Source organism: Aotus nancymaae, unplaced genomic scaffold (genome assembly GCF_030222135.1).
Source record: "Aotus nancymaae isolate 86718 unplaced genomic scaffold, 86718_ANA_hifiasm-v0.15.2.pri h1tg000036l, whole genome shotgun sequence".
In the NCBI taxonomy this organism is placed as follows: Eukaryota; Metazoa; Chordata; class Mammalia; order Primates; family Aotidae; genus Aotus; species Aotus nancymaae.
Window position 1 is genome coordinate 88,026,912 of NW_026988450.1, and position 24,142 is coordinate 88,051,053.

General features: G+C 46.8%; 1 protein-coding gene across 1 annotated transcript in view; it reads right to left on the bottom strand.

Moving 5' to 3' along the window:
- Positions 1-24,142, bottom strand: part of TRAPPC9 (trafficking protein particle complex subunit 9) — a 730,305-nt gene that overhangs the window by 470,212 nt on the left and 235,951 nt on the right. The window contains exon 17 of the mRNA XM_012461180.2: positions 13,234-13,358. Coding sequence (XP_012316603.2) covers positions 13,234-13,358 — 125 coding nt within the window. The remainder of the gene's footprint in view (positions 1-13,233; positions 13,359-24,142) is intronic.

The following is a 24,142-nucleotide window of genomic DNA, read 5'->3' on the forward strand; positions in this document are numbered from 1 at the left end:
AAACCCTGCCTCTATTAAAATGCAAAAATTAGCTGGGCATGATGGCAGGTGCCTATAATCCCAGTTACTCAGGAGGCTGAGACCGGAGAATTGATTGAACCCAGGAGACGGTGGTTGCAGTGAACCGAGATCACGCCACTGCACTCTAGCCTGGGTGGCTGAGCATGACTCCATCTCAAAAAAAAAAGTTTATTAAAATTCCTTCTCAGGAAATCAGGTATAATCAGTTAGTTGCTGAGGCACCCCAAACTAAGCTACTTGGAGAGAGCGTACCACGTGCCATCTCTGTGAGACGCACCAGAAGTGTTTGTAAGGATGCTTGTGGTCTAGTCCTAAAGACAACAAAAAATGCCCAAACAAACTGCAAAATATTTCATCTCTTAAGGCGGCAGTCCTCAAAGTGTGGGCTCCACACCAGGAGCAGCAGCAGCTGGGGGCTTACGCTGCATGCAAACTCCTGGGCCCTCCTAAAACGGGGCCTAGCAAGCTGCAGCGAAACCAGCCTTCTGGGTGATGCTGATTCAGGCTGATGTAGGTGCCACTGCCTTAAGGCACGGGCATGATCAGATGTAGCAGCATATGATCACCAGGAAGACAAACTGGAAGAGCAGAGCAATTCTTCAGAAGTCATTTCATTTGCTTTCCTGTTCCCTCTTCCAACACTTAAAGACAGCCTGCTCCATGTCGGCCCCTGAAGCAGGCACTGGAAATGCAAAGGCTGCTGCAGTATCCCATTCTGATGCACTGACACACAGTCTACAGGGGAAACTGCACGGAAGTGCCATCGGCCTTTGAACAGCATGGGTCTGAACTGCGCAGGTCTGCTTAGAAGTAGACTTTTTTTTCAACCCAAGGCAGAGCAAAAACACAGTACTGGTGGGATATGAAACCCACATATTTGCAGGGCCAACTTTTCATATTCGGGGGTTCTGCAGGGCCAACTGCGGGACTAGAACATGTGTGGACTTGGGTGTATTGGGGATCCTGGAACCAGTCCCTTGTGTATACCAAGGGGCGACCATAATTTAAAACGCTGGCAGTTGATGTCGATGTTGTTGAGATATTGTGTTGTTCACTACATCAAGCCATCGCCAGCACAGGCCGTGAGGGCCCCATGGACCACTCCGCCTCTTCCATGGCATCTCTGCAGTGAGGCCTTCGCTGACGAGCCGCCAAAAACAGCGAGCAGGAGTCACTCCCTGTGTTTACTTGTCTGTCCACATGGTATTTGTTTGCGGCTTGTCTCTTCTGCCGGACGTCAGCTCTGGAACTTCGCCCTGCTCACTGTTACGCCCCAGCATTGGGAACTGGGCAGGCTCTAGTCCCTTACTGGATGTTTGCTGAAGGAATGGATGACATGAAATGTCACACGGGTTCCGGGAGACAGTGATCATCGCGGAAGGCAAAGGTTCTCAGGTGTCACAGAAACTCAAGGAACAGGCCTTCCGCCTCTCTCCTTAACATCTCCGTTAGAATTCCACACTCGGCAGACTCCGCATCTCGTACTTCTGCATTTCTTATTAAGTTTTGAAATTGCTGAGCAGATTAAAGTATTCCTTTGAAGCCTTTATGCTTAAACTTTGTAAAAAGAAATTCCCTGTCTCTGTAACTATTACTGGGACAGATTAGAAATAATTTGGAACTGAATTGGATTTGCCATTTTGTAAGCTTTTCTTATCTACCAGGGCTAATAGCAGACACTTAACTCCTTACAATAGCCCAGGAGAAAGTATTATTATCTGCATTTCACAGATTGGAAACTGAGGGTCAGATAGGCTAAAAGGTTTATACTTGACTGCCCTACAAATATGGTTTGAATTGAGAGAGAATGTTTTGTATCCCATAATAAGTTGGGAAACTTAGAGATTATATGTAAAGTGGCAGCATGATAACATGGAAATAGGCTCAACTTTGGATTCAGACCTATCTTGGTTTGAATTTTAACTTCTACTTAGTAACTACTTGACCTTGGGCTAACTTAATCTTTCTAAGCTGTTCAGTAATTTCCACTTGAATGACGTGGAATTGTATTCATGAGGGAAGTGATCTGTAAACACTGTCACCGTGCTAAATCTCCCCAGTGTGACATCCCAAGCTCTGTCTCCCTCTTCTTCTGGCCTCAGCCTGTTCGGCTGCCTGCCATGCCTGGGCATGCCGGCCTAGTAGAGGGGCCGGGACCATGAATTCTGCCATCGGCTGGCCCAGTGCCAAGCCTGCCTCTGCCGCTGAACTACCAAGGTGATTCCGGGTGAGGCACCCAGCAGGCCATGCCACTGTCTTCATCTATAAGACAAGAATGCTGGGAGTGACCCCTGCCTCACAGGTCTGTGGTGGGGATGCGCCATTAATGCAGGGGAAGCCCCAAGCGTGGGGCGCAGCACCGAGTAAGCATCTGAGAACACTGGATGGGACACTAGCAGCTGCAGCTGCTGCCGGGGGGAGGTGCAGGTTCCTCCACTCTCTCTGGACTTCCCCATCCCCCTGTCTGCCTGAAGAATCCCACCCGGCACTCCAGGAAGCCTTCTCTCTTCTCATGCCCCCCCCACACTCCCGCCAGCTGTGTCTCCCTCCCTTGCCTAAGCCTTTTCTCTGCTGGCTTCCCTCTGTTCCCCATCCCTTTCCCACCCAGCAAACCAATAATTACGTGGATGTCCTGGGAACAAATAGATGATGGGGCACTGCCTGTCCCCAAGGAAGGCCACAGTCCCAACTGCACACCTGGGTGTCACAGCTTCTGCCGATGTTCTCACCCCAGGCTCTACTGCAAGCTTCTCAAGGGCACTGTGGCCACAGGGCCTCACGCGAATCAGGGTGCTGTAAGTGTTTAACGAATAACTGGCGTAACATACGTTTTCCTCATTGCTGAAGGGAACATCCATTCTGCTACCCCCAGGCCCCAAAGGGCTCATGGGGGCCATTTTTAATTGTAATACAGCTTGATTCAGAAACAACACTATCTGTTGTATATCGTAGGGTTTTTTTTTTTTTTTAACTTAAATGCATTTGCTCCTAAGTTCTCTTTACGGATTCTTTTGGTCCATTTGCAACTATAATTATTAAAACGTAAAAGCTGGCTGGGTGCCGAGGCTCACACCTGTAGTCCTAGTGCTTTGGGAGACCAAGGCAGAAGGTTCACTTAAGGCCAGGAGTTCAAGACCAACCTTGTGAATGAACCCAGACCACATCTCTACAGCAAATTACAAATAATAAAAATATCCTTAAAACTAGCTGGAAGGCCAGGCATGGTGGCACATGCCTGTAATTCCAGCACTTTGGGAGGTCAAGGCAAACAAATTACTTGAGCTCAGGAGTTTGAGACCAGCCTGGGCAACATGGTGAAATCCCACCTCTACAAAAAATATAAAACTTTGCCAGGTGTGGTACTACACACCTGTGGTCCCAGCTACTTGAGCCGCTGAGGCAGGAGAATCACATGAGCCCAGGAGGTTAAGGCTACAGCGTGCTGTGATCACACCACTTCCTTCCAGCCTGAGCAACAGAGCAAGACCCTGTGTCTTCAGAAAAAATTATAAAAGTATATACGAACTTTATAAACATTCTACAATTCTATATTTTAAAAGCTAAAGTAACATATTTTTACACAATATATCTGAATGCTACTAGGATCCCAAAAAACCCAAAGTTAAGCTTTATTCTGATCGAATGAGAAAAAAACGTACTTTACTGTCTTGCTTTGCCTCACTAATGAAAAGAATCTCCAGGCAAGCCCGTGGAGAGGAGCTGTCTGGCCTCACTATCTGGAATATCCAGGTCAAGAAATGCTTACAGAAGGCACAATTCACAAGCCCACGGCCATGAGGTGCTTACAGTGAAGGGGAGCTCAGCAATTTAAGCAAAGGAAGACAGTAACAGCGTGGGAGGTGCTACCATCCAGGTGGGAACAGTGGGCGAGGGCACAGGGAGAAGGGCCTGGCTCTGGGTGTGCCACTTGCGGAAGAAGGCTTAGCAGACCAGGTGACCTCAGCACTCACCCAGGAGAGCTGAGGAGCATGCCAGGGATGAAAGTGAGCAAGAAGGATCACCTGAGGTCAGGAGTTCAAGATCAGCCTGACCAACATGCTGAAATCCCGTTTCACCTAAAAATACAAAATTAGTCAGGAGCGGTGACACACACTTGTAGTCCCAGCTACTCAGGAGACTGAGGCAGGAGAATTGCTTGAACCTAGGAGGCGGAGGTTGCAGTGCTCCGAGATGACACCACTGCACTCTAGCCTGCTGACAGAGCGAGACTCTGTGTAAAAAAAAAAAAAAAAGTTTGTTTTTTCTTTAACTTTCTCATCTTTTTTTTGGTTGACTTTTTAATTTTATTATATTTTCCATTTCAACTTTCTTTCTGAGCCCTCATGATCTTATATGGGAAGGTTTTAAGGAAACCATGTCCTAAGTATGTGTCTATTGGGGCTGTCTATTTCTGTGTGTAAGCATTGGCGTTTTGTGTCTTTTAAGGAATTTGTCACACCATCCCAGTTTTTGCATTTATTAGCATAAAGTTTTTATAATAGACTCTTATTATTTTAATATCTATAAAATCTGCAGTAATGCCAGTTTCCTCATTTCTAATATTATTCATTTGTGTCTTCTCTGATCAATCTGGCTGGAAGCTGATGAGTTTCATTAATTTTTCTCCATGAATAAGCTTTTGGTTGCTTTGTCTATATCGGGTTTTTGTTTTCTATTTCATTGTTTTCCACTCTGATCTTTATTATTTCCTTTTCTACTGACTTTGGGTTTCATCTACATTTTTGTTCTAATGTCTCAAAGTGGAAGCACAACCCCTGGCTCCACAGGAGCTGCCCGTGAATGAAGCTACAGCTTTTCTACCTACCTGCTCAATTGTAAGACAAGACATTGTTGACAAGGGGGACCACGAACCAGCAAGCCAGCTGTGCATAGAGCTTCAGGGAGGTCTGGCCACGCCTCCTGGCAAACTGGTTTTGTTAGGATTTCAAACTGCTTTCCAGAAGCTATAAGCAGGTGTGGAGTGTTTACAGAGCAGTATTGCAGATGGAGGGAAATGGAATCTATTTAGCAGCCAGAGAGCACACCATGATAAATGGCTGCGGCTGTCCACGCTAGAGCCGGCTCCCTGACTGTTCCGCAGCTGTTCCAGCCACTCGGAATGCTTGATGCTCCCAGTGCCGGCCACCTCCCATATCTCTGTGCAGCTCTGGAGGCTGTGAGTTGGATGCCTTCAGCAGGCAAAGCCCTGGGTGCCTGTAGTGACATACAGCACCACCCGGGGTGTGCCGTGACACAGGGCACACAGTCCCACTCAGGGAAAAGCCTCCTGCTGCTGCATATTTCTGAAGCCCCAGCCCGTGATATGGCCACCGAGTTTGGGCCCTTCTCAGAAGGGCTCTCAGTGGAGCCCCTGCCATGTTCTGGTCACGATGACACATTTTATGCATGTCATATCCAACTCCAGAAGGCAGACGCTAGCCTCACTTTGCAGCTGGGGGAAGCCAGGCTAGGCAGCACTAAATACCTCGGCAAAGGGCTACAGCTGATCTGAGCAAAGACCAGGCTCCCAGTCCCTGGGGACCCTACACCTGCCTGTTCCAGAGGACTTTCTACCCTGCCTAGTCCAGAGCTGCTCTCAATGTTAACAACCAGCAGGACTGTGACTGACCTGGACTCGCTAACGAAATCTCATTTTCCTCCTTACATACAAGAATGAAATCCCAATGAATTATTTCCTGACTTGGCCCAGCCTTCTTTCTTTCCCCTGCCAGGCTCTTTTATCACATAAGCCTCCCAACAACCCTATGAAGGAAGCATTGTCATCCAGTTTTACAGAGAGAGACGCTGAGAGTCAGAAAAGCTGCACTGTCCCTGCCGGCTTGCATCAATATTGTTTCTAAGACACATCCAATTCACACAGTCCCTATTTTCAACCCTAGAACATTCCTCCCAAGGCCTGCAGGAAAGACAGTCGTGAACACGGACAGACACAGTCACTGTAGCTAACAAGAGGAAGGCATCTTTCTGGAAAACCTGAGAAACACATGTTATCTTTCCCACTCCTCGGGGTGCTCCCTAGAAGCAGCTTTCACTGAATTACTTGTTTCCATGACTACACCATTCCTGGGTGATAGTTTTATAGGTTTAGCACGATTCCAATTAAATTGCATCATTCCTGCTTCAGGGAGAGGGGCTCTGTAACAAGCTCATGGTGCCAGATGCCCCTACAGCAATAGATGTCCCCACAGACAGCACCGTCAGCCACTTCACTTGCACAGCTCCCGCTCCAGTCCCCAGAGAGGCTCAGCCATCCCATAGAAGACAAACCTCGACAACCAGAAAATGCCACAAAACTGAACAGGTTTGAAATCCACCACATTCACCACCGGTGGATCTCGGGAAAACCCAACTCCTCCCTCTTACCCAGGATGCACCCACACTCCTTCCATGGGTGGCACAGCACCTTTGCCTGGAATGCCCTTCATGGGCCTTTCCTATTATATCTTGTCCTCCTTAAAGGTCGAAGGATGAAGATTATTAGAAGAGACACGGGCGCGGTGGCTCACGCCTGTAATCCCAGCACTTTGGGAGGCCAAGGCAGGTGAATTGCCTGAGCTCAGGAGTTCAAGACCAGCCTGGGCAACACCGTGAAACCCCGTCTCTACTAAAAAACAAAAAAAATTAGCTGGGCATGGTGGTGCATGCCTGTAATCCCAGCTACTCAGGAGGCTGAGGCAGGAGAATTGCCTGAATCCAGGAGGCGGAGGTTGCGGTGAGCCGAGATCGCGCCATTGCACTCCAGCCTGGGTAACAAGAGCGAAACTCCGTCTCAAAAAAAAAAAAAAAAAAAAAAAAAAAAAACAATTAGCCAGGCATGGTGGCAGGTGCCTATTGTTCCAGCTACTTGGGAGGCTGAGGCAGGAGAATCACTTGAACCCTGGAGGCGGAAGTAGCAGTGAGCTGAGATCGCACCACTGCACTGCAGCCTGGGCAACAGAAAGACATTCTGTCTCCAAAAAAACAGAAGAGCCACAGACTCACGCCCTCACTCCACCACCCACACAGTCAGTGAACTTGGGCAAGTCTTCCCTAAGCTTCAGTTTCCCCACTCACCTCACAGGATATTATAAGGACTGAGGCAACTTGGGAATGTCAAGCACCCGAACAGTCCCTGCCTGCAGAGCCCAATCCATGAACGTTAGTTCTTTTACTCTCGGTTCCCACGATAAAGTCGTGGAGGAGGGTGCCCGGGCCACTTGCGGAAAGTGGCTGGCCTCCAAGGGCAGGTGGGGGTCGCATGGAAGCAATGACATAAAGAGAAGCTGAGAGTCCACGGGGGAAGCACCAAGGCCTCGAGTGCGGGATACAGAGGCGTTGGCACTCTGTCCACAAGTAAAAATCAGAGAAGCTGTACCCAAAGAAGAAGGCGTCACAGTGTAACTGACGGAGAACAAAGTGGGTAACTTGGACAGTGTGACATCACCTCAAGGAGCCTCGGTTTTCTCCTGAGTGGATAATACCACCTCCTTAAACAGCTCTCACGGGAATCCAAAAGGACACTTCATATGCAAGTGCCTGATGTGTGAGCTCCTCGGTAAATGGTAATGATATTTAAATCATTACACTTAAATACATGCACAAATATTCATCTGTATCTATACACATCCATAATGATTCCAAAGAAAAACCGCATTCACTCTTGCAACACTCAACTGAAGAAAACAAAATGCATGCCACAGGCACCATGACCCAACCAAATGTGAAGAGTATCTCCTAGGTTTTGAAATGTTACCCTAAACTGTAAGAGCCTATCCCATGAGAGAAAGAAAAAATCCTCTTATTGTCTAACAGAGTATCTAAAATGTGAGGATGCCCCCAGAAGAAGTATGAGTGAATCACAAAGTGAAGGAAGAAAGCAATGAACTCCACGTGCCTCTGAAACCCTCGGCAGCTGGCCTCAACCTCCCCTCAGCCCTCTCCGTGCTCCTGCATTCAGGACCACAGAGCTTCAGCAGCCAGCCGTACACGCACAGACCTCAGGGGCCTCTGCACCTGCCAGCCCCAGGTTCAGGAATGGCCTCTCCACCCTGGCCTGCTAGCTCACTCCAGTTCCTTCCTCCTTCAGTACTCCATTCGAGTGCAACTTCCTCTCACAGGCCTTCCCCGACTTCCTCTGTGCAGCCATAGCAACAAGAATCACCTGTATCCTAACTGCCTTTTCTTGTTTTATTTACTTGTATATTGCCCACCAGCCCAGGAGTTCTTTGAAGTCAAGAGCTCCATGATGCACTCTCCTTTCTCCATCACCTGGCATGCTGCTCAACGCTGTACTCAGTGGGCACTGAGTTCCTGGCTTGTATGACAGCCCCAACTCAAGGGCACCTAAAAAGGAGGCTCCTGAATTCCATCATTGTGTCCCACCCGCAGGGCACCGTAACTGACCCACACCTGGAGCACAATATACGTTGTGCTTTAATTGAGCAAAGAGGCGTAGTGAGGGAAGGTCAGAAGGAAGCTGAGCCTGGCCTCTGCAGTCTATGCTGCTGGATATGGACCCTGTCCAGAAACCGGACTTGCACTCAAGGCCAGAGGGCGGGGGCGCAAGGACCTAAGGGAAGATGCCACATCCGGTCCACTGCAAAATGGATGGAGTGATACAGCCGTGGCCGGGCAAAACGAGGACATCCTCTGTGGCACTGAGAAGGTCCTACCTGGGAAGAAACGGAACGGCACAAGGAAGGAGGGAGGAAGACACGAAGCAGCACAGGGTTGAAGTAAACTCTGGGGGGGTTTAGAGTCTGCGGATGAGAACAGGCTGCGTGGTGAGACGGTGCCGCTGGCAGTGGACAGCTTCTGGCGGGATCTGAGTGTGAACAGAAGCAGAAGGGGACACTAGGCAGGCTCCTTTCACATGAAAGATTCCACAATCCCGCAACTGGACTTACCGCATAATACAAATAAATACACCCTCTGAAGCTGTGTCAAAACAGTTTACAGACAGGTGTAAACACCCTGCTCCCCAAAATTCCCTGGGCTTGCCTGTGCCAGCGAACCCCTACTGTAACAAGGGACACAGATGGTGGCATGGTGGCTCATGCTGGTAACCCCGGCACTTAAAGGCCAAGGCGGGCAGGTCACTTGAGGTCAGGATTTCGAGACCAGCCTGGTCAACAATGGTGAAACCCCGTCTCTACTAAAAATACAAAAATTAGCCAGGCATGGTGGCACACACCTGTAATCCCAGCTACTCCGGAGGCTGAGATAGAAGAAGCACTTGAACCCGGGAGGTGGAGGTTGCAGTGAGCCCAGATCATGCCACTGCACTCCAGCCTGGGTGACAGAGCAAGACTCTGTCTCAAAAAAAAAAAAAAAAAAAGTCATGCTGAAAGTCTAGAAGGAGTTGGAGTCCTCAGACAAAGCACACAGATAATCCATACAGAAAATCGCAGCTGCTCTCACGGCAAACAGCCAGCAGAGCTGTGGGACAGAGCCACGACACTCGAACCTCTCCCCTGTGCCACCAGCATTTAGGAATAAACACCTGAGATGTTAACAGGCCCAAAGGAAAATCTCTGCAAATCAGCACTTTCCATCCTATCCCAGCTCTGAAAGAATAACCAGAAGGTAAACAGGTCTGAGGGGCGGGACTTCCAGAAGTGCCTAGTGAGAAGCTTGGCTAAACCTCTGCCCAAAAAGCAAAGACGCAAAAGGACAAAGACATCAAGAACACCATTTAAGGACTTTCAACCTGACCAAAGGCATACGACAAATTGAGAAGCATTTATTCATGACAATCTAGTCAATCGTGATAAGAACAAGGGAGACTGTGGCATTTTAGCCAGGGGCTGGTCCGCTGCTCCTGCTACCCCCAACTCCTTAGCACACAAGTTCTACCCGGCCAGGAGAGACAGGAAGAAGACTATGTCCTGCTCTGCTACCTGCTGGAAGAGGCTGCCTTTATTTGGATCAGAGGGTGGAAAACAAAACACATGTCCAAGGGTGTTGTCAAAAATAACAGTGGGAGGCCTGTAATCCCAGCACTTTGGAGGCCGAGGAGGGCAGATCACTTGAGGTCAGGAGTTTGAGACCAGCCGGGTCAACATGGTGAAACCCTGTCTCTACTAAAACTACAAAAATTAGTCAGGTGTGATGGCACATGCCTGTAATCCCAGCTACTCCAGAGGCTGAAGCAGGAGAATTGTTTGAAACCAGGAGGCTGAAGTTGCAGTGAGCCGAGATCATGCCACTGTACTCCAGCCTGGGTGACAGAGCGAGACTCCTATCTCTAATTAAAAGAAAAAAAAAAAACACAGTGAATTTCAGGAGGAAACAGTCAGGAAAGGTAACGCTGCAGCTGGCCTAAAGCCGCCAAACTAGCTGGGGCAAATGACAAAACAGCAGACCCACCAGAAATTCAACAGGAAGAGCCAGTGCATGAGAGAGCACAGAAGGCCATGCTAAGACCCTAGTTATCCCCAATGAAACCGTTCCCATAAACTTCATAAAATTAACCAGGGAAGAAGGAAAGGGGAGAAGGGAAAATAAGCAGAGGCTGCAGCACGCTCGGCGTTCATCACGAGGGCAGCCTTCAGACCTGCTTCCTCAGTACTGCCGGTGCCTAAACTACCCGAGAATCACACAGACGCTGCTCCGAGACCCCAGTTCCCCTGACAGCTCTATCAATAGCCACTTGAACATTACAAAACGTTACATTTTCCCTCTGAGATATTCTTTCAGGTCCTGCATACCAGTGTAACCACCGACATCAGCTGGCCTGAAGGACCCCACTTATGCCAGGTGTCTGAGGGACCCCATGGAGAGTTGATTCACCAAAGAATGCAGTTTCCACATCCTGGTATTTCATCCCCCTCACCCCAGCCAATGACCCTCACCCTCCACGACCCCCTTAAAAACCGCAGCCCAGAATTCCTCAGGGAGATGGATTTGAGGGTCTCCTCCTACCTCCTCATGTGGCATCCCGCTATCATTAAACTCCTTCTTCACTGCAAAGCCTGCTGTCTCCATGTCATGGGTCTGTGACTATGCAGGAGGCAAACGAGCCTGTTGGTCTCACAGTGCTGGAAACTTGGGCAGCTGTGCACACGCACAAGCTCCCACACACTCAGGACAAACCAGAGAAGCCCCGTGAGCCACTGGCCCTGGCTCCACGTGAGACCTTGTGAATTCAGACCAAAAAAACAGCCCCGAAGTTTGAAAGCAATCCCCAAGGCATGCGCAGAGCCATGGGGGAACAGTGGAGGCCTGCTGAACTGAAGGGTTTCAGCACAACTCTCATCAGACACTGGCTACCCACGAAGCTCCGGGGCACCTGGGGCACGCCCTGGGAATCCAGATGGGCAGTAAAAATAGGAAGGAAAAATCATCAACCAGCAGAGACGTCACACACTGAGGAAAACAGACCCCACGAAGACTAGTCAAGGCAAGTTTCCAAACCAATGGAGAAACAACAAGAGCAGTAACACGCAGCCCCGGGGGAGGGCGGGGGCTCAGCCTTCAACTTGCTGCCATCCCTTAACTAAAAGGTCCAGCTTCCCACAAAACATTAGGAGACATGCAAAGAAAGGGGAACACATGACCTATGCACAAGTAAGGCTGGCGGCTTCGGGAGGTGCTCTCTCGCTCTGCTTAGCCTTTGCCCACCATCGACTATCTCACTCCCAACCAGCAACTGACCACCGATCCACCGTACCCCAGCCACACAACAGCCCAGTGCAAAGCAGCAGGCAGAGGGCCCCTGTGTGGTCCAAGCCTTCTCCCACCAACGCTCCCCACTCCGAAGCCACTGCTGTCTCCAGCAGCCTTTCTGAGAGCTCCAAGGGGAGACAGTGCGTGTAGACAGGGAGAAGACAGAAACGTGTCGCTGCTCCCCAAAGCAGACAGAGTGCAGCCACACACTGGGGGCCTGAGCTGCCGCTCAAATGTTAACGATGCCGGGGTGCAGAGGAGCCTGAACAGAGTCAGGCGGTGATAAGGATGTGGCTGCAGGAAGCTGGAGGAGATGTGAAAGCCAAGGGGCTCTCGGAGAAAGCCACCTCCCCAGCCCTCCCTGCCTCAAGCCCACCGCAGCAGCATCCTCCTGTATTTGGTAGCTCCGTGCATGTCATGTGTTGTGCAGTTGCACACTGGGGCCTCTGCTGGAAGCTTCTCCCACACCAGTCCCTTGGCTAACACAAGAGCCCAGCAACACAGTAACCAAGCTGCCGTGTGGACAGAAGCCCTCCAGGAATGGGGCCATCCCCGTGACCAACAACCCCTTTCTTCACTGCAGAGCCGTGAAGGGGAGAGGACTCTTCCCTGAAAAGTAGCTCTGCATAACTTTGATCCACTGACATGACCTCTATCCACCGGAACTGGCCTATTTATTCCCTCTTGCCATGACCTCATCAGACAACACCCCATGCTCCTCACCCCTCCTGCTGGTTTAGAGACAGCAGCCCCAGTGCCTCAAATCCACTGTATCACTGACTCACAAGCATCTTGGCCAAGCAATTCTGATGTTCCTAACCGGTCACTGCCCTCTTAAATTTTGGCATGAGGACTGTAAATGACATCCTAAAGGATGATCCTGAACACATGCATGCCTGAAAGTGATGTTGCTGCCTGCAGCCTGGTCACCGCTCTTAGGCCCTGCAGCCCTCCTGCTCTACACACTGTCCCTGGGCCGGCTCAAACAGCCAGCGCTTCCCATGTGCTGAAGACCCAAAAACCCGGAGCACTCGTGTAGACCTCTCTGCCGAGCCAGCAGCTACCTCTGCTCGTGCTGGCCCACAAGCCCCGCGCCACGCGCTTTGCACTGACACTCACTTGTTACCAGCATGTTTGTCTTGGCTTCCTTGGTGCTTCCAAACCAACAACTGGGAAGAGTTGCCAAAAGATTAAGAAAAATGTACAGGGTAAACATCCGAACTGAGAATAAGCATGCAATAAATAAACTTTTCAAATGAATAGAGAAACGGGAGGAGAGATGCTGCTTTAATCACCGCACTCCTGGATTCAGCCCACAGAATCTCCATGTTCCAAGGACATAAGAGTTTGCAACACCAAACGATGCACTCAAGCTTCCCTGTGACTGCTTTCCAAAACATTGTCCAAGAACAAACACTACTGAGAATCCAGCTTTCAGACACACACAGCCTTTCCTTTCTGAAAAGGGCTCGAAGCTGTGCTTCAGAAAAGGCTCTGTAGGAGCCCAGACGTCGCGCGGCAAGTGCCGCCTGCAAAGCCACTCACCTTCACATGGCTGTAGTCGCCTGCTTTGCTGCTCTCAGGTGGGTTCACAGGTTTGCCCTCCACTCGGGGCCGAACGACCTGCCGAAAAGGACTGGACAGGGGGAAACCACTCACACTGATTCCATCTGCAAAATAAGAACAAAACCCATAAGGAACACGCCAGCTCGGTTTTGGGGGTTTTTGTTGGTGGTGTTGCTCTGTCGCCCAGGCTGCAGTGGTGCAATCTCTGCTCACTGCAATCTTTGCCTTCAGGCTCCAGTGATCCTCCCACCTTAGCCTCCCTAATACCTGGGACTACAGACTACAGGCATGCAACCATACACGGCTAATTTTTGTATTTTTTGTAGAGATGGGGTTTCACCATGTTGCCCAAGCTGTTTTTTTTTTTTTTTTAATGGATTTTGTTCAAAAATTGTGACAGTAAGGAGCATGCCAGTTTCTGTCCTGACATTCTATCTTATATCAGTTACAACCGCCTGATGTGTGCTCCATAAGCACACATTCACATGAACTATGAGTAAAAGTTGAGATTGTATCACTCCTTAAAAAGGACAGCTCCTCACCACCTGGATGTGATGGCCGAGGCCCCAGTCTTCCCTCTGCGCATGAACCACGCAGAGCCCATCTCTCTCCTGAGCCTCTGCTGAGCTGCTCCTCAGGCTGGAATGAGTCCTCTCCCTTGGTGAAGCCAGCTGTCTCTTGCTGCTTGACCTTAGTCTAAATGCCACCTCCTAGCCCAGCTTCAAGCAGCCACCACTCTGCCACAAGACCCTGTTTAAACCTCCAAGGAGCACAAGCGGCCACCTGGTTATTTTTTCTTACTAGTTAACATTATCTATCAACTGATCCATGTAACCCACAACTCATCTTTAAGTCCTCTCTGCATCTCATAACACATGTCCAACCCAAAAGGAAACCCAGCTAGCTCTCAGAGTATACCCAGGACAGCCCTCGTGGCCGGCACCCACTCAGAGTCACTGCCGTTTCCCTCCTGGCTCTTCTCCCCTGTTGCCTTCACTCCTTTACCTAAGTCAACTCCCCAGACAGTGGGCAGAGCTGCCTGAGGAAAGGGGGCTCACACCCTGGCCCTACAGAAGATGCCAAAGTCTGCACTGGTCTCCAAGACCACTGCATGATCCAGCCCTCAGTCACCCTCCAATTCCCAGTTAACGGAAGAGAAGACCTGGCTGAAGGAAGGAGTTGTTTGACTACAGTTTTAGATATTTTCAAGAACGTAAAGATATCACCTCGTAAGAAGTTATTTTCAAGTAGCTGCAGTTCCTAACAGAACCCAGCTGGCCTAGAGGAGAAGTCAGAAGTCTGCCTATGAGTATGGCAAGTATCACAGAGTGCCAGCGTCAACCAGGCCACGAGGACAAATCGCCAGAGGCAATCGGTGCAAGAAATAATGTTACTAATGATTTGGGCTTAAGATACAGGGAACAGCAGACAAAAGAGCAAATGGTAGAAAATGAGGGTGGTAAGACGTCAGCTCACATCGGTACGACACTTTACAGTTTCTAAACTTGCCCCCATTTCATTTATTCTTTTTTTTAGGTTCCAGGGCACAAGTGCAGGGTGTGCAGGTTTGCTGCACGGGTGAACTTGAGTGCCATGGTGGTTTGCTGCATCTGTCAACCCATCACCTAGGCATTAAGGCCAGCATGCGTTAACTATTTCTCCTAATGCTCTCTCTCCCCTCACTCCACCTCCTGACAGGCCCCAGTGTGTGTTGTTACCCTCCCTGTGTCCACGTGTTCTCAACGTTCAGCTCCCACTTAGAAGGAAGAACATGCAGTCTTTGGTTTTCTGCTCCTGTGTTAGTTTGCTGAGGATAAAGAAACTTGCCCCTATTTAAAAGAACAGCAATGAAAAAGCTGCCCACAGTCACACTGGCAATACCTGATCCTAGGCATAGTACTACACACGAACGGATGTTTAGTGAACTTGACTGGACGGATGGATGGGTACCTGGGAGGCAGGTCTGAAACACACTTGGTGCTTTCTATCCCAAGCCTAGGAGCCTTTTTACTTTCACACAGTTGTTGGGAAAGAAAATTTCAAAACGTCTGCTCATCTCAAACGAACCCAACTAAGTCACTTCTCATTAAGAAACTAACGCTTCTTGTGATAAGATGAAGAATATTTACTTTTAATTGATACAAAATGTGTATTTCAAAATTCCCAGTCACTTAGACCCAAGGTCCTATGCCTAATATCTCTTTGCAAAAATATACAATTACTCTGTAATCCCAGCACTTTGGGAGGCCAAGTGGCTGGATCACGAGGTCAAGAGATCGAGACCATCCTGGTCAACATGGTGAAACCCCGTCTCTACTAATACAAAAAATTAGCTGCGCATGATGGCGCGTGCCTGTAATCCCAGCTACTCAGGAGGCTGAGGCAGGAGAATTGCCTGAACCCAGGAGGCGGAGGTTGCGGTGAGCCGAGATCATGCCATTGCACTCCAGCCTGGGTAACAAGAGCGAAACTCCGTCTCAAAAAAAAAAAATATATATATATATACAATTACTCAAGCATAATAGAAATAGTTCATAATTAAAAAAAAGAGAGAAAACACTTCTCTTAAGCATCATTTGCTAAGGTACGTTCCCTTAAGTAATTCAACGTTCAGAATGCCAAACAATGTTCAAGTGGGTAAAGAAGAAGTAAGCAATTTTCTATTTAGAGGCTTCAAATCTCCAAAAGCTAAATTTTCTTAAGTTAAAGAACAGTTTACTTGAAAAGTTCATTACACCTTATGCACAAAATAGCACCTGAAGGAACCAGACACTGTGTGTCTATAATAAGAAAAATGACAAACTGATCTGTTTCTGTTGGTAGTGCCTATGGAATACATGTCTGAAGACCGTGATCAAGCACTTAAGAGTAGGGTCCTCTCGGCCAGGCGCGGTGGCTCACGCCTGTAATCCCAGCACTTTGAGGCCGAGGCAGGCGGATCACAAGGTCAGGAGATCGAGATCATCCTGGCCAACATGGTGAAAACCTGTCTCTGCTAAAATATATTTTTTTAAAAAAATTAGCTGGACATGGTGATGCGTACCTGTAGTCCCAGCTACCTGGGAGGCTCAGGCAGGGGAATTGCTTGAGCACAGGAGGCAGAAGTTGCAGTGAGGCGAGATCGCACTACTGCACTCCAGTCTGGCGACAAAGCAAAACTCTGTCTCAAAAAAAAAAAAAAAGTAAGGTTCTCTCTGCACTTCAGAGAAAACAGAGGTGCCCAACAGGACCCTGTTTAAGCATTGCATGCAGGCAGCAAAGGTCCACCTGACGTCCCACAAGCAGCTCAGGTTGAATAGGCACGAAACGAACTTCAGAAGATTCTACTCCTCATAACATGCTAGGCTACTCAGACCAGCTCAGCCACTGAGAACAGCTAGAAAACACAGACAAAGTAGTCTTAAAATCCATGCAAGCATCAGAGAGCTAAGAAGAACGACAAGGCTACTGTCTGGCAGAAGGGCGAAAGACAGAGACAGGAGCCTGCAGATTTCAGAAGAGTTCACCAAGAGGCTGAGAATCTGAGCAGAACCTCTGGCATATTCAAAGGACTCGATGTGAAAAACACTGGTGTTCAGTGTTCCCCGTGGAGAGTGGACAGTGAATCCGGGAAGCTTCAGGCGGGGCCACAGAGTGAAGCGGAGACTGGAAGGAAGGCAGCGCTCGCTGGGACTAAGGCCCAGCTTTGAGCCACGTCAGGCCCTGCGACTGGATTTATGCCATTTTTCTACCAAAATTCATTCCTTGTCACTCCTTGTTCTCCCCCCATTTTTTTTTACCTTTATGCATTGGTAATTCTCTTCCCTCTGACAACCTGACATCCTGATATCCCCCAATTTTTGGTATCAGTTCAAATGCTCCCTCTTCCGTAATGCCTCCCCTAGCTGCCCTAATGAAAGCAAGTACATCTTCCTGGGAGTTCCAGCATCCTCTTGGTCCTGAGACCCGTGTCTACCTCCTGCTGACCTGTTCACAGGCAGAGAGTCCAAGGGTAGGAGGTCAGAGGAGTCGGGGCTGAGGTGCGGCTCCCCTTCTGTCTGGCTGAATGACCTTCATCAAGTCACATAACATTCTATGAGCTTCAAATCCATCATCTCCCAAATGGGAATAATTAGAACACATATACTGAAGGGTTATATAAAGAATAAACTACTGCACAGGAAGTATTGATCTCAATGCGTGGTGCATAGCAAGTATTCAGTAAAAAGAGCTATTAGCATTCCTACTGCAGCAAATTATGCGTGTCTTAGATTCCTTCATGACCATAAACTCCTTGAAGACTGACTTCTTGTCAGATTCACCACTGTGTCCCTCATAGTAGCTAACGCAGGCTCTAGCAAATTGTAAGCCCTCAGTAAATAGTAACTAAATGAATGAATAAATTACAGGGTCAAATCCAATATTTAGTTGACATGCAAACATTTTACACACACACACTCAACAAAAATTCCATCATTCCAAAGTCACATTCAACAACCAACTCCTAGTCAACTGAAATTCATCAGGGATTAAGAAACCAGAAGATGGCCGAATAGGAACAGCTCTGGAGTGCAGTTCCCAGCAAGAACGCAGAGGGTGAGTGATCACCCCATTTCCAAATGAGCTTTTACTGCCCACAGACCAGGAGATTCCCGGGCGGAAAAGCACCATGAGTCTCCAGCAAGGTTGTTTCAGCCGACGCAGTTGGTCTCTGCACAAAAACTGACACAAATCTGAGCAGCCATTTCAACTGGCACCTGGAAGGTCTGGGAGAGTCACCCACTCAACTGAAAAAAAAGGCGGCTGAAACAGGGAGACAAGTAATCAGGCTCGGCTGGTCCCACCCCTACAAAGACCAGCAATCTGAAACACTCTGGATTGAGAGTTTCACAGCAAGCACAGCTGGAACCAGGATGGTCCAGCTCTGTCGGGGGAAGGGTGTCTGCCATTATCGAGGCAGTCCACCACTACCGAGGCAGTTCACCATTACTGAGACAGTCCACCATTACTAAGACAATCCACCATTACCAAGGCAGTCCGCCATTACCAAGGCAATCTGCCATTACTAAGGCAGTCTGCCATTAACGAGACAGTCCATCATCACTGAGGCAGTTCACCATTACCGAGGTAGTCCGTCATTACTGAGGCAATCTGCCATTACCAAGGCAGTCCGCCATTACAGAGACAGTCTGCCATTACTGAGGCAGACCGCCATTACCAAGACAGTTCTAACTATACCTCTATAAACAAAACTGCAATGAAGTTCACACAGCAGCTGGGCAGAGCCCATGGCAGCTCAGCAATGCCTCTGCTGGCAGACTGTGACTAGGCTACCTCCTCATTGGGCAGGGCATCTCTGAAAAAAGGCAGTAGCATGTCAGGAAATTATAAATAAAGCCCCATCTTCCCAGGACAGAGGACCTGGGAAAAAATGGCGGAAATGAGTTCTGCTGCAACAGGCTTAAACATACCTGCCCAGCAGCTCTGAACGGAACAACGGAGCTCACAGCTCAGCACCTGAGCTCCTATAAAGGACAGAATGTCTCCTCAAGTGGTTCCCTGACCCCCATATATCCAAAGAGACATCTCATAAAGGAGAGCTCAGGCTGACATGTGGTGGGTATCCTTCTGGGACAAAGATAACAGAAGAAGAAACTGGCAGCAACCTTTACAGTTCTGAAGCCGCCGCAGGTGATTCCCAGGCAAGCAGGGTCTGGAGTGGACCTCCAGCAGTCCTACAGCAGAGGGGCCTGTTAGAAGGAAAACTAAAAAACAGAAAGAAATAACTTCATCATCAACAAAAAGGACATCCACTCAGAGACCCCATCCTAAAGTCATCAACTACAAAAACCACAGGTAGATAAATCCACTAAGATGGCAAGAAACTAGTGCATAAAGGATGAAAACACCCAAAACCAGAATGCCTCTCCTCCTCCAAGGGATCACAACTCCTCACCCACAAGGGAACAAGGCTGGTTGGAGAATGAGTTTGATGAAGTGACAGAAACAAAGCTTCATAAACTGGGTAATAACAAACTTCTCTGAGCTAAAAGAACATGTTCTAACCCAATGCAAAGAAACTAAGAACCTTGAAAAAAGGTTTGACAAAATGCTAACGAGAAGAAATGGCTTAGAGAAGAATACAAATGAACTGATAGAGCTGCAAAACACAACATGAGAACTTCTGGAAGCATACACAAGTTTCAATAACCAAATCGACCAAGTAGAGGAAAGGATATCAGAGACTGAAGATCAACTCAATGAAATAAAATAAGAAGGCAAGATTAGAGGAAAAAAAGAGTGAAAAGAAATGAACAAAGCCTACAATAAATATGGGATTGTGTGAAAAGACCTAATCTATGTTTGATAGGTGTACCTGAATGTAACAGAGAGAATGAATCCAAGCCGGAAAACACTCTTCGGGTTATTATCCAGGAGAACTTCCCCAACCTAGCAAGGGAGGCCAATATTAAAGTCCAGGAAATACAGAGACCACCACAAGATATTCCTCAAGAAGAGCAACCCCATGGGCACACAATCGTCAGATTCACCAGGGTTGAAATCAAGGAAAAAATGCTAAGGACAGCCAGAGAGAAAGGTCGGGTTACCCACAAAGGGAAGCCTATCAGACTCACAGCGGATCTCTCAGCAGAAACCCTACAAGCCAGAAGAGAGTGGGGACCAATATTCAACATCCTTAAAGAAAAGAACTTTCAACCTACAATTTCATATCCAGCCAAACTAAGCTTCAGAAGCAAAGGAGAAATAAAATCCTTTATGGAAAAACAATTGCTGAGAGATTTTGTCACTACCAGGCCTGCCTTACAAGAGCTCCTGAAAGAAGCACTAAACATAGAAAGGAACAACCAGTACCAGCCACTCCAAAAACATACCAAATGGTAAAGATAATTGACACAATGAAGAAACTGCATCAACTAATGGATAAAACAACCAGCTAGCATCAAAATGGCAGGATCAAATTCACACACAACAATATTAACCTTAAATGTAAATGGGCTAAATGCCACAATCAAAAGACACAGACTGGCAAATTGGAGAAAAAATCAAAACCCATTGGTGTGCTGTATATCCAGGAAACTCATCTCACTTGCAAGGACACACACAGACTCAAAATAAAGGGAGGGAGGAAGATTTGCCAAGCAAATGGTGAGCAAAAAAAAGTAGGACTTGTGACCCTAGTCTCTGATAAAATGGACTTTAAACCAACAAAGATCAAAAGAGACGAAGAAGGACATTACATAATGGTAAAAGGATCAATGCAACGGGAAGAGCTAACAATCCTAAATATATACACATCCAATACAGGAGAACCCAGATACATAAAGCAAGTTATTAATGATCTACAAAGAGACTTAGACTCCCACACAATAACGGTGAGAGACTTTAACACTCCACTATCAATATTAGACAGATAACAAGACAGAAAATTAACAAGGATATCCAGGACTTGAACTCAGATCTGGACCAAGCAAACCTAATAGACATTTACAGAACTTTCCAACCCAAATCCACAGAATATACATTCTTCTCAGCACCACATCACACCTACTCTAATATTGACCACAAAATTGGAAGTAAATCACTCCTCAGCAAATGCAAAAGAACGGAAATCATAACAAACAGTCTCTCAGACCACAGTGCAATCAAATTAGAACTCAGGATTAAGAAACTAACTCAGAACCGCACAACTTCATGGAAACTGAACAACTGGCTCTTGAATGTTGACTAGATAAACAATGAAATGAAGGCAGAAATAAAGATGTTCTTCAAAACCAACGAGAACAAAGACACAACGTACCAAAATCTCTGGGACACACATAGAGCAGTGTCTAGAGGAAAATTTATAGCAATAAATGCCCACCTGAGAAGCAAGGAAAGACCTAAAATCGACACCCTATCATCAAAATTGAAAGAGCTAGAGGAACAAGATCAAAAAAACTCAAAAGCTAGCAGAGGACAAGAAATAAATAAGATCAAAGCAGAACTGAAGGAGATAGACACACAAAAAAATTCTTCAAAACATTAATAAATCCAGGAGCTGGTTTTTTTAGAAGATCAACAAAATAGACCACTAGCCAGATTAAAAAAAAGAAAAGACAGAAGAATCAAATAGATGTAACAAAAAAACAATAAAGGGGATATCACCACCGATTCCCCAGAAATACAAACCACCATCAGAGATTACTACAAACAACTCTATGCACATAAACCAGTAAACCTGGAAGAAATGGATAAATTTCTTGACACTTGCATCCTCCCAAGCCTAAACCAGGAAGAAGCTGAAACCCTGAATAGACCAATAACAAGGGCTGAAGTTGAGGCAGCAATAGTCTAACAACCAAAAAAACCCCAGGTCCACATGGGTTCACAGCTGAATTCTACCAGATGTACAAAGAGGAGCTGGTACCATTCCTTCTGAAACTATTCCAAAGAATACAAAAAGAGGGAATCCTTCCCAAATCATTTTATGAGACCAACATCATCCTGATGCCAAAACCCAGCAGAGAATCAACAAAAAATAATACTTCAGGCCAATACCATGATGAACATAGATGCAAAAATCTTGATTAAAATACTGGCAAACCAACTGCAACAGCACATCGAAAAGCTTATCCACCATGATCAAGTAGGCTTCATCCCAGGGATGCAAGGCTAGTTCAACATACACAAGTATATAAACGTAATTCACCACGTAAACAGAACCAAAGACAAAAACCACATGATTATCTCAATATACACAGAGAAGGCCTTCGACAAAATTCAACAGCCCTTTATGCTAAAAACTCTCAATAAACTAGGTATCGACGGAACGTATCTCAAAATAATAAAAGCTATTTATGACAAACCAACAGCCAATATCATACTGAATGGGCAAAAACTGGAAGCATTCCCTTTGAGCTCTGGCATTAGACAAGGATGCCTTCTCTCACTACTCCTATTCAATATAGTATTGGAAGTTCTAGTCATAGCAATCAGGCAAGAAAAAGAAATAAAGGGTGTTCAATTAGGAAAGGAGGAAGTCAAATTGTCTCTATTTGCAGACGACATGATTGTATATTTAGAATACCCCATCGTCTCAGCCCAAATCTTCTGAAACTGATAAGCAACTTCAGCAAAGTCTCAGGATACAAAATCAATGTGCAAAAATCACAAGCATTCTTATACACCAATAACAGACAAACAGAGCCAAATCAAAAGTGAACTCACATTCACAACTGCTACAAAGAGAATAAAATACCTAGGAATACAACTAACAAAGGATGTAAAGGACCTCTTCAAGGAGAACTACAAACCACTGCTCAAGGAAATAAGAGAGGACACAAACAGATGGAAAAATATTCCATGCTCATAGTAAGGAAAAATCAATATTGTGAAAATGGACATACTGCCCAAAGTAATTTATAGATTCAACGCTATCCCCATCAAGCTACCTATGACCCTCTTCACAGAACTGGAAAAAAAACACCTTAAAATTCATATGGAACCAAAAGAGAGCCCACATAGCTAAGTCAATTCTAAGCAAAAAGAACAAAACTGGAGCCATCACACTACCTGACTTCAAACTATACTACAAGGCTATAGTAATCAAAACAGCATGGTACTGGTACCAAAACAGAGATATAGACCAATGGAACAGAACAGAGGCCTTGGAGGCAAAGCCACACATCTACAACCATCTGATCTTTGACAAACCTCACAAAAACAAGCAATGGGGAAAGGATTCCCTGTTTAATCAATGGTGTTGGGAAAACTGGCTAGCCATGTGCAGAAAGCAGAAACTGGACCTCCTCCTGACACCTTACACTAAAATTAACTCCAGATGGATTAAAGACTTAAACATAAGACCTAACACCATAAAAGCCCCTGAAGAAAACTTAGACAAAACCATTCAGGACAGAGGCACAGGCAAGGACTTTATGACTAAAACACCAAAAGCATTCGCAACAAAAGCCAAGATAGATAAATGGGATCTAATTAAACTCCAGAGCTTCTGCACAGCAAAAGAAACAATCATTAGAGTGAACCAGCAACCAACAGAATGGGAAAAATTTTTTGCTATCTACCCATCTGACAAAGGGCTAATATCCAAAATCTACAAAGAACTAAAACAGATTTACAAGAATAAAACAAAGAAACCCATTCAGAAGTGGACAAAGGATATGAACAGACACTTTTCAAAAGAAGAGATATATGAGGCCAACAAACACATGAAAAAATGCTCATTATCACTGGTCATTAGAGAAATGCAAATCAAAACCATACTGAGATACCATCTCACACCAGTTAGAATGGTGATCATTAAAAAATCTGGAGACAACAGATGCTGGAGAGGATTTGGAGAAATAGGAACACTTTTACACTGTTGGTGGGAGTGTAAATTAGTTCAACCATTGTGGAAGTGTGGCAATTCCTCAAGGACCTAGAAATAGAAACTCCATTTGACCCAGCAATCCCATTACTGGGTATATATCCAAAGGATTATAAATTGTTCTGTTACAAAGACACATGCACACCTCTGTTCACTGTAGCACTGCTTACAATAGCAAAGACCTGAAACCAACCCAAATGCTCATTGATGATAAACTGGACAAGGAAAATGTGGCACATATACACCATGGAATACTATGCAGCCATAAAAAAATGGTGATTTCATGTCCTTTGTAGGGACAAGGATGAATCTGGAAACCATCATTCTCAGCAAACCAACACAAGAACAGAAAATCAAACACTGCATGTTCTCACTCATAGGTGAGTGTTGAACAATGAAAACATACGGACACAGGGAGGGGAGCATCACACACTGGAGTCTGTTGCGGAGGACTAAGGGAGAGACAGCGGCGGGTAGGGAGTTGGGGAGGGATAACATGGGGAGAAATGCCAGACATAG